We start from the raw sequence: 11,310 nt of genomic DNA on the forward strand, positions 1-11,310 counted from the left end.
AATTGTGGTAATCCGGTCCACCATACTCCCCGCCGCGAAGACCAAATTGAGCGTGTGCCCGGCCTGATGCGTGGGACCCGATATTAGTTGGGAGAGTCCCAGCGACGCTATGGATGCCACCAGGTCCGTAGCCCGACTCGAGGCCGCGTCATCAGCATGGACGTTGAAGTCACCCAAGACTAAAAGCCGAGGGTGCTCCAACGCCCAGCCTGCTACAGCCTCCAGTAGGGACGGCAGGCTACTGGCCGGTGCGTTAGATGGTCGATACACCAGCCAGATCGCCAAACTCTCCCCCGCCTCCAGCACCAGGCCGACACATTCTATGCCCGCGATTTCCGCAGCTGGGAGCGCCCTGAAGGAGCAAACCTCTCGCACAAATATCGCCACTCCTCCCCCCCGCCCCCTGTTCCTTGATTGGTGTAGGACCGAGAACCCGGGCGGGGCAAGCTGGGAGAGAGCTACGGTCTCCCCGCTCCGCACCCAGGTCTCGGTCACGCAGGCCAGGTCCACCTGTTGTTCTATAATAAAGTCCCGTAGGACCATGGTCTTATTATTGATGGACCTGGCATTGCACAGCACCAATGTCGGAGGGGGGTTCTTAATCTGAGCCCCGCTGCCACCATCCTTCGGGATGGGTCTCAGGCTGGAAGGATGCCGAGCTCTTATGGTTCTCCGCACCCTTCCTTTTCTCCCTAGCCTGGACCCACCGCTGTACTTCCCCCTCCCAAAGAGCACCGGAATCTGCTGTATGGACATTGCTGCCACAGGACGATCTACGCTGCACACACCTAACCGTCTGCGCAGTTGGTCTCCCAGCTCTCTTCCTGCGGGTAAACCTATTAAGCCCCTTAAGATGAGCCCTTCCCACCAAGGGAGAGGTCTGCCCTGGCCAGCCCCAGACACCACACCGATGGGGCCAAGGCCTGCAGGGCGAGGAGGGACACGCAGAGGCCTCGCCACAGAAACGCACCGCTTGGGGACAAGCAAAGGGGATCCTGCCGCCCACGCGTGGCCCCGCCGCCGGCAGGGGAGCACCTACTTTCATGGGTCTCTTCAGGGCCTCCTGGATGTCCACTCGCTTCCGCATGATGGTCTGATCCAGTTTGCGCTCAAAGGCCAGGAGGTCCATGTAGGCCTGGGACTCAGGGACCAGCTCCCGGATCTGGGAAGGAAGCAAAGCATCGCTGGCCACGAGGGGAAGGCCGCCCCTCACAGCGGCAGAGCGCCCAGTGGTGACCCAAAAGAGCCCCACAGGGCCCCACCTCTGGCATCTTCAGGGTCTTCAGAAAGGCTTCCACTGTAGAACTGGGAAAGACCCTTCCACGTCCCACACTGGCCCATCTGGACTGAGAGAGCCCCCAGAGCCCCACGAGGACGCTGTGTGGGAACTCAGTCCCCCGCCCCCAGTGCACCCTATCCAAACATCCTCCACAGGGAAGAATCCCCACGGGGTGGGGTGGGGGTGGGCAGCCTCAGTGTGTGCGTGACCAGGGACCCCAGCATTTCCCAAAGTTAATTAGCAGTTACCGGGGGGGGGGGGGGGGCTTCATCCAGCAACTGGGGAGAAAGGGTCTCTCACGAGGAAAGGCTGAGGGCCTTGAGAATGGCCAGTCTGGAGGAGAGGAGGTTGGGGGGGGGGACACACACGATATGCCTCTCTTGGGAGTATTTCAAAGGCTGCCCCTTAAGAGGAGGGCCGGGAGCTGTTCCTCTGGGCAGCAGAGGAGAGGAGGACTCGCAATGTGATGGGTTTAAATGAAGGGGGGGGAGGTACCAGCTGGACATTAGGGAAAGCTTTTTGACTAAGTAAGAGTTGTGCCACAGCGGGACCACCTGCCTCAGGAAGGGGTGAGCCTCCCCCTGCCTGGCAGTCTTTAAGCAGTGGCTGGACAAACACTTCTTGTCAGGGAGGCTCTAGGCCAGTGATGGCGAACCTTTTAGAGACCCGAGGGCCCAAACTGCGACCCAAAACCCACTTATTTATTGCAAGGTGCCAACACGGCAATTCAACCTGAATACTGAGATTTTACTTTAGAAAAAACAACTCATACATTAACTTAAGATGATCCAAACATAGTAAGGAAAGCAATCCCAAACGCTTTCATTGACTTAAAATTATTTGGCAGAGAATTCGACACTTTAATGATGGTCTGGGTCTGGTTGGGGCGATGGCACGCGTGCCCACAGAGAGGGCTCTGAGTGCCACCTCTGGCCCCCGTGCCATAGGTTCGCCACCACTGCTCTAGGCTGACCCTGCATTGAGCAGGGGGGTGTCGGACTAGGTGGCCTGGGTGGCCCCTCCCAACTCCGTGTGATTCTGTGCTTCGGTCACCCCACCCGCCGGTTTCCCAGGCTGGTGCAGAGGGGCAGAGAGCAGCTCCCCAGGGGGGGGGGGGGGGGCTTCCGGGGCAGGGTGCCCCCCCCCCCCCCCAACCCACCTGCCTGGGAACAACCGCTGGGCTCTGAGGGAATGTGCACCTCTGGCCCTCTCCCAGTTCCCTGGAAGGGAGGGCCGCCCGGGGGGCTCCCCTCTTCGTTCTGCTGACCAGCGTGACGTGTCCCGACTCCTTCGGTCTGCTGTGGCTACTCTGCTCCTTTGCAAGGATCTCCAGGTCCTTTCGTGCAGACCCAGGGAGCTCTCTCCTCTGCCAAGCCAGGCCCCGGGTCCGTCCCGCTCCCTTGAGAGCGGGGGGGGGGGGGGGTTGTCTCATCTATGGCCCATCCATTGCTTCTGTGTACATCACTACTTCATATATTTATTCATCGGCCACGTCCTCTTCACAGCAGACTCAAAGCAGCGGCTATCAAAGCTACAAAACAATCCCATCTGCAGCCATGGGGCCACCACCCAGGAAGCACCATTTTTGGCTGTCGCACCCCTCCCTTCTGATGGTGGGGGGGGGGCAGCCAGAGCCCATCATGCGCTCATTCCCAGCTTTTCTCCACCTCTGTGACATTTACCATTTTCTCCACACAACATCCCTGACAGGCAGGCTAGCCGGAGGGGGAGACTCACCCATGGCCCCCCTCTCTCTTCTCCCTGCACTCTTCCTTGGGGCCTTTGCCCCACAGGCCCCCGTGGCCATTTCTCTACCTGTCCTTATTTCACACCTTCCTGTCCTGCCCTCTCAACCAAACTGGGTGCTCCAGGTGTCTTTCAGAGAGATAAAAACTGTTGAACGAGACAACAGGTGAAGGTGTGGCTGCCCCACTCCCTCTGGGGGACTCTCCCTCTGGGTTTCTGAGGGCCCCGAAGCGGCATCTCTTCGGCCGGCCCAACCCTGACTGGAACGCTGGGCCCGCACTCTGGAGGCCTGCTGGCGGGGGGCATTTTTACTTGCTGTTCAGCTCCTAGCAATTTCAGGAGCCAAAGAAAGGAAAAAGTCAAGAGCACCGTTCTGCCCAGCTGGGGGCAATTGGCCCCAAGTGCCAGAGCACATCGCCCAGAGCAGGGCTGGTGCCAGGGCTAAGAACTCAGCACAGGGCGGGGCGGGGGGGGGATCGGCGGGGGCAGCCTTCAGACACCAACAAGGCTGCCACAGGCAGGATGGACAGCAGCTGATGTCAACCGCCACAAAAAACTGCCTGTCACACGACGACAACGCAGAGAAAGAGGGAGGGAGGGAGGGCGAGAGATTGTGGGACGCGCGCCCACCAGGGAGGAGCAGGCGCAGCTGTTAGGAGGAGGGGGCCGGTCTGAGGCAGCTGCCGGCTCCGAGGACTGAGCAGCAGCCAGGAGTGGCCCAGGCCAGGCCAGGCCAGGCCGAGCCCCAGAAACGCAGCCACCCTCTGGCCCAGGAACACGAGGGAGGCCGGAGCGGCAGAAGGGGGGCACCAGAGGCCGCTTTGCCCAAATGAGCTGCTTTTCGGTCCCTTTGGTGCCAGCGCAGGTGGGCTGGAAGAGTGTCCGGGGGGGGGGGCGCACGGGGGCACATGCGCGGCCCACCTGTGCCCCCATGTGCTCGGCTAGACACAAAAGAGGGGGGGGGGACCAATCTGGCCAGACTGCCTCCCCGCCCCTGCCCTGTACTCACCGCTCACCGCCCCCCCGCCCCCCGGGGCCCTACGGCCTCTTCCATAGCGGCGGCGGCGGCAGCCACGTTTCAGAGGCCGGTTCGAAGCTCGGAGCAGAGCCCGCCTGATCAGATGAGGAGAGCCCAACAAAGACAGAAATGGAGCGCCACTCACCCTCTGAGGGAGGATTTTGTCAGCCATTTTCCTCCTCTTGGCACTGTATAGTTTTTAAAGGAAAAAACACAGGTTATGACCACAGGGTGGAGGCGGAAGACGGCCTGCTGCTCAGCGATCCCGGCCTCTCTCTGCCGTGCCAGACCCTCCTCGCCTCAAGAGACGGACCACCAAAGACAGCTGCGGGCCCTTGAACCCAGACCCTCGGGGGAGAGCTGGTGCACGCGCACCCCAAGCCGAGGGGCCCCTCAGTCGAGGCCCAAGAGGGACCAGGACCCAGAGCACGGCAGGGATCTGCAGGGAGGGTGGGGGCCCCCTCCCCTCCCCCCGGGCCGCCCTCCGGCTCCAGACGCGGCACACAGCCCAGCTGCCATCTGGGGGCACAGGCCAGATCCTGGCAGCGACTTCTGGGCCGACCCAGAGCCATGGGCATTTCTTGTCGTGACCAAGGACAGCCGGGCTGAGGGCCGGGCCAGCTGGCAGAGCAGGTGAAGGAAAGCCTTCCCCAGGAACTCCACGGGCGGCCTGGCTTGGCTCCTCACTGGGAAACCAGGACATCTGGGGGCAGAAGGGAAGCCCTGCCCGGGCCTGCTCCACCCTCTCGGCCCCAATCAGGCGCCTGCCTGCCCGCCCCGTAGGAGCCACCCAGGTTGCTCCAGCGTCTCTTTCTCTGCTGGCCGCGGGGGGGTCCTCGGCTGTCCCCTCCCTCCAAGAGCGTTCGGGGCGACACTCACACTGCCCCAGTTCACCACAAGCACTACCTCACAGGCATCTGGAAGGACAATCTAAGCGAGCCTCAGCAAGCAGATCCGGCAGAGCAGGCCGTATTTATCCGCCGGCAAAAGCCTCCCGAAACAGAAACGCTTCCACCGGTGGGCCGTGGGCCTGGAGGGAGGCAGCCTCGCCACCACGCTCCCCCCTCCCTCCCTCCTTCTCCCCAGGGCTGGCCCGCCATTCTGCAGGGCGGCCTGGGAGGGGGCCTGCAAATGCCAGAGCGAGCCGGGCTGGCAGGGGAAAGGAGGGCCTGGCGTCCCCGGCACCCTGCAGCAGGCACTCCGGAGAGCCCCTGGCCCTGGGAGGACGGGAACCCTTGGCCAGCACGGCCCTCCGGAGAGCACACCGGCCAGGGTCTCACACCCAGCAGGCTGGGCCTCAAGCCAGCGGGCTCTCAGCAGGGGCTCGACGGACGGACGGACGGGCTTGTGTCTTTATCCTGCCCTTCCTTCAAGCACCTCAGGGCAGCAGGGGGCTGCCTCGTCCTCCGCGGTACCCCCACCGCACTCCTGTGAGGCCGACGAGGCTAAGAGGGAGCAGGGGGTGCCAACCTCCCGGTGGGGCCTGGTCGACCCACTGGAATGACCACCGGGCTCCAGAGGACAGAGGTCAGTTCCCCTCTGGAGAAAAGACGTGCTCTGGAGAGCAGATGGATGGTGTCAGGCCCTGGGGGGGGGGCCTCCGCTCTCCTGAGACCCCTCCCAAACTCCCAGAACTTCCCTTCCTGGGCCTGGAAACCCTGGCAGGGAGTGGCTGGCCAAAGACCACCCAGCCAGCTTCACGGCGGGGGCTGGATCTGAACGCAGCCTCCCCCTTCCCAGTCAGAGGCGCTCACCACCGCAGGCCCCGCCGGCTCCGCACGAATATGTTCCGTGGCCCTTTTGTCCGGGCCCAGGGAGGGGCTCTCTGGAGACGAAACGCCAGCGGTGATCAGCCCGACAGCTTCCCTCCGTGCTCCTGAGACAGCGGCCGAGCGGCCTGCCTATCTGCCCATCCGTCTGTCCCCCTCTCCACCTGACACACGCCGACAGGGACACAGCCATGGGTGCGTGCCGCAGGTGCCCCACAGGACGCAGAGGGGGAGGGTCCTGCTTCTTCTGGGAGAGCCGCCGGGACCAACCTCGGCTCCACTGGGCCTGCCTGAGGCCCACAGGCCACCGGCTGCCGCCCAGAGGCCCCCACCTCTCAACAGGGTGCCCACCCTGAGTCTCCGCTGCCAGAGCAGAAGCACAGCTGCCCTGCGGCCAAGGGGGCAGGCCCTTCTGGAGCTCCCTGAGCCCCACTCCTGACAACGGGCATGCTTTCCCGGCAAGGGAAGGGAAGGAGTACCCACCACCACCACCACCATCACCACCACCACCACCACCGCTTCTTCCCCGAGCCACACTGCCCTTATGTAGCCCCTGGCACGGCCGTGCCAGGGGCATCTCCTGTGCTGCCAGAGGGCATCTGTGGGGAGGGAGCAATGCCAGGCCAGCACTCCTGGTGAGGGAGGGGAGCACCTCTGCCAGGGGTTGGGAAGCAGGGCTCATCTCCCAGCACCCTCCCGCTGCAAGGATCGAGACCTCGGCATGGCCAGCGCCTGGGACACCACAGACTCCGGGCCCGCGGCCTGAAGCCAGCCAGCCAGGTGGACCTGGGACCGGACCAGGGAGTGGACTCCTGGCTTTGCTCGCTTGGATTGCACTTTGCAGATACAAACACTGCAGGCTGGGGAGCTGCCCGGGGACCCTGCTTGGGAGAAAAGCCAGCCCACAGGGCTGGAGGACAGAATTTTCAGGACAGAAATCCTGAAACACGAAACACTGTTATCAAGGGCTGCTGAACTGTGCAGGAATGAGAACACCCCTCCCAAGAGGGCAACACGGATTAGATACTGCAGCCGAAATGCAGAGGTGACGTGCACAGGTTGGGATGTCCCAAGAAAGCCAAACATGGGGCCCGAAAAAGAACCACAAACACACACACACACACACACCAGGCAAGGACCTGCAAGCCCAAAGGGTGGCCACCACCCCCACCCCCCTCCTGCCCCACAGCTCCACACTGCCGCCTCCTGCCTGCCTCCTTCCCTCCCTGCCACACGCTCACCTTCTGGGCCGGCTCTGTGTGGCCTGGGTGGGCTGCTGCGCCTGCTGTTGCGCCTGTTGCTGCGCCGCCTGCTGCTGCGCCTGCTGCGGGGCTGCCCGCTTGCGTGCCGGTTCCATCACCGCCTGGGGGATCCCAGGGCGCACGGAGGGGCTCCCCACATAGGGTGGGCCTGGGGGACCCATGGGAGCCCCCTGATGGGGCATTCGAGCACCGGATGGCATCCCAGGACGCTGGAGGGGAAGAGGGGGAGGGAAGGAGAGAGAGAGAGAAATTAACACCCTTCCAGCCCTCGGGCTGAAGAGTCACAAAGCAGTGGCCTCCCAAGGCCCAGCGGAAGCCCCCAGGCAGGTTCCAGACCATGCAGTGGGGCCATGGAAAGGCTGGCCTGGAGCATGGGGAGAGCCCAGGCTGGACAGAGGGGCCAAGAGGTGGGATCCAGCAGGGGCACCGGAGCTGATCTTCAGCATATGCCACTCTGGGCCCAGCCCCAAGGTAAAAGTGAACATACCAAAAGGAAGCGGCAAGTTGCCAGGGCGAGTAAGATCCAGGTAGCATCTCCCCAGCCCACCACCAGCCTTGAAGAGCTCGAGGCCAAAACACAGGGCAGGAACCTTGTCTCCTACGTCCACTCAGAGACCTGGAGCTGCTTCTGGCCATGTCAAAGGGGGACTGCGTTTATTCACTGGAAAGACTCGCGCCCCACCATTTCCCCAGCAGGTCCTCACAGGCTTCCAAAGTCCAGCAACAAAACCACCACACCCTCGGCCTTGTCACATGGGGGGGGGCGTCTGCCACTTGCTGTCTTTCAATGGTTTCTTCATCGTTTCTCAGATTGCATCAAAGATACTTTGAGCAAGCATAGAGGAATAACAAGGAAAACAGAAGAAGACAATAATGGAAAATGAGGACGCCCAGACAAATTGCAAGAAAACCGCCAAGTGAAAAGAACAGCCGTGTAGACAGCTGACCTCACCACACTGATCTGTGCTGCTGAATAGGGACCCCTTTCGGACTGCTGCAGGCTGATTCAGATTCTCTGATCTGAATTGGCTTGCCGCCGAATTGCTGCCGAATTTCGGCAGCAATTCGGCCCCATTATATCCTATGGGCCATTGAGGTCAATGGCAAAAACATAGGGTATATTCTAGGGGCTGTAGGGGACAGGGTTTGAGGGAGAGGCTCCAAACTCGCAGGGTAGCTGCTGGAGCCTCTCCCCAAGATACCAACAAAGTTTGAAGAACATTGGACTAGGGGGTCCAATTCTACCAGCCCCAAAACAGGTTGCCCCTATCCCCTCCATCGTTCTCTATGGTGGGAAAAAGTACCTTCTGGGGGCAATCCCACACCCCCAAAGGTATGGTAAAGCCTTTTGTAGCCTGGAACCCGCAAACCTGAAGGACCACCAACACGGAGGCCCTCCAGTCTAAGGCCACTGCAGCCTGTGGGGCGACTCTGTGCTAAGACGGGTGTCACAGACTCTCGGGGGCCAACTCTGCTCAGCACCTCCCCTCATTGTCTGTCTCTCGACGCCCCCCCCACACTTTGGGATAATCTGCCATGGACCGTCCGGGGGCGTTTTCAGTAGCAGCCCCCCCCCCCCAGTCTTGCGGAAAGGCCTCCCAAGATGAGGGGAGGAAGGTCACGTGGGAGAGGCAAGAAATGGTCACTCGGGAGGACTTTGGGAGCCGAAATACCTGGGCAGGGGCAGATTTAGAGTCTCATTGGGCAGTTGCCATTCAGAGGGTAGAACTGCTTGATTTTTGTATTTGGCAGGCTGTTCCCAGGACACTGTTATTTATTGCTTTAAGCTGTTTTTACTGATTTTTTATTTTGGCAATTGCCTTGAGTTACAGTTTTTTTGAAGTAAGGTGGGTTGATACATTATTAAACAAATGGATAAGTAAACAATAGTATACCACACTTTCCTAGCCAAAAATATGTTTAACAAAAGCCTGGTGAAACAAACCAGTTTTCACCCACTTCCTGAATGACATCAGGGAACAGGACACGTTAATGTTGCATGACTTTGGTGCTACCACCAAAAAGGCTCAGAAAACAGGGCAGCTGTTTCACAGGTGCACTAACATGCTCCAAGTGGAAATTGTGCCTGACAAAGTGCTTATACGTTGAGCAAAACTTTGCTGGTCTTAAACCTGCCACCAGACTCAAACTTTGTTCTGCTGTGCTGCTTCAGACCAACATGGCTACCCACCTGAATCGTGCTCCAAGTGGTTTGCCCCTGTCCGTTAATCCGACCCTCTTGGGCAAGAGGCTGCCAATAATCTACCAGCCACATTCTGAACCAGCTGCAGTTTCCACTTTCCAAAAGCAGCTCAGCACATCAGACTGTGGTCGGGTCCTTTGTGTTGAGAAAAAGGTGCAACTGGCAAGCCATCCGAAAACACCACTTGCCAATGCCACCACCTGGGACATCCACAAGCTGTGCCGGGTCCAGGAACACCCTAACCCACGTTTGAGGTGGAGTCTTCGGGAGGAGCACAACCCCATCCAAAACAGGCAGAACATCCAATCTCTGACCAGGACGCTTCCCTGCCCAACCATACCTCCGTCACATCTGGATTAAGTTTCCGTGCGTTCACTCCCACAAAACTCATCGTGGACCTCAGAAACTGAATCAGCACTTCAAACACACCTCCAGGGTCAGACGGAGAGGAAGCGTGGAGCCACTGGGTGCCATCTTCTACAGACGCCCAGGCCCCACACCTCCCAGTGCTGTTAATGGGCAGAGGGAACAAGATGGAGCCCAACAACCAGAGACCGTGTGGGGCAGAGTGCGGCAGAGCTTCGTTACTGATGCCGCCTTCCCTCTCTCAGAGAAGATCAAAACCACTCTAGGGCACCACCGTCAATGAACACACAGGAAGCTGCTTTACACTTCATCAGACCGTTGGTCCATCAAGGTTTGTACTGTCTGCTCATACTGGGTCTTGAGTGGAGGTCTTTCACATTTCCTACCCCCTGATCCCTTTAGCTGGAAAGGCTGGGAACTGAACCTAGATTTTCTGCATACCCAGCAGAGGCTCTACCACGGAGCCATGGCCATCCCAGCTAAGTGATCCTGAAGAATACCATCGGATCCAAATCCAGAGAGGTCCAGAAACAGCAGAGATGCATCCCGTGTTCACGTCCTGTTGCAGAGTCATCAAAGCCGTTTCAGTTCCAAACCAGAGACTAGACTGAAAAGGATCGAGATGATCTTCTCATCCAGGGAGCTCTGGTGCTGGGTCACCATCACACGCTTCAGCCACTCCCCCAAGTGTGGGGAAAGCTTTCTTTAGGGGCAGCCTGACGTGGGCCTCCTCCAGGGCTTCAGGTATGGATTGCTTCCTTTCTCAGTGAGGCATTAACAGTCTTGGACATCCAGCGGCCCAGAAAGGGCAAGGGTCAAAGGCAAAAGTGGTCAGCCATTCTCACAGGATCTTGTTTACATTCCCAGGTTGGACAACTGGAAAGGCTTCTTTCCAAACAGGCTAAGCAGACACGCTGGAGCTATCCAGTGCCCCAACGGCGGCAGCAAAGGAGATGGCTACGCTGGAGCAAACAGGAACAGCCTTATCCACAAAGCGCTTGGCCGAGAGTCCCTCTAAGAGAATGCGGGTGCCAAGATGGACACAACCCGGACATTCTTTGCTGGGAGACATGGAGGAGATGCAACAGGAACGGGAAAATACTGTTTGCTGCAGTCGCCACCACAACGGAAACTAAATTAGGATACGATATAGTGGTTAGAGAGTTGGGCCAGGGAGACCTTGGGACAATCACTGGGTGTGTGTGTGTGTGCGTGTGCGTGCGTGTAACCTCCCTCACACTGGGGTGCCATGAGATAAGATACAGAAGCACAGAACCACGTGAGCCAGCCTGAGCTTCTCGGAGGAAGAGCGCGTTAAAAACGTGATATCGAGCTTGAGGATATCCCGCCCGGTTGTCCTGCAGCCACCCTCCCTGCTCTGCAGGGAACCAGGTGGGCTTCCCTTGGCAGGAGAGAGGGATCGTGTCCACCCCACCCCCCCAAGTAGTTTCCCCCATTGCAAAAGTCAACCGGGGGCTTGGGGAAGGCTGTGGATCAGCAGCAGAACCCCTGCTCTGCGTGCAGAAACTCCCCAGGTCAGTCTCTGGTGACGTCTCCAGTGGAAAAGGGGTCGGGGTGGAGCTGACGGGGAAGACGCTCTGTCTGCAACCCTGGAGCTCTGCTGCCAGGCAGGACTGACCCACAGACAGACCGAGGGGGCCGACTCA

The 11,310-nt window shown here is 59.8% G+C and overlaps 1 protein-coding gene across 1 annotated transcript in view; it reads right to left on the reverse strand.

The window, feature by feature from the left end:
- SMARCD3 (SWI/SNF related, matrix associated, actin dependent regulator of chromatin, subfamily d, member 3) overlaps window positions 1-11,310 on the reverse strand; it is an 87,158-nt gene that overhangs the window by 36,371 nt on the left and 39,477 nt on the right. Inside the window, exons 2-4 of the mRNA XM_015426709.1 lie at window positions 7,054-7,283; window positions 4,189-4,231; window positions 1,040-1,162 (exon numbers count right to left, since the gene is read on the reverse strand). Of these exons, the coding sequence (XP_015282195.1) occupies window positions 1,040-1,162; window positions 4,189-4,231; window positions 7,054-7,283 (396 nt within the window). The remainder of the gene's footprint in view (window positions 1-1,039; window positions 1,163-4,188; window positions 4,232-7,053; window positions 7,284-11,310) is intronic.

Source organism: Gekko japonicus, unplaced genomic scaffold (assembly GCF_001447785.1).
Source record: "Gekko japonicus isolate JY-2015 unplaced genomic scaffold, Gekko_japonicus_V1.1 scaffold2912, whole genome shotgun sequence".
Taxonomy (NCBI): domain Eukaryota; kingdom Metazoa; phylum Chordata; class Lepidosauria; order Squamata; family Gekkonidae; genus Gekko; species Gekko japonicus.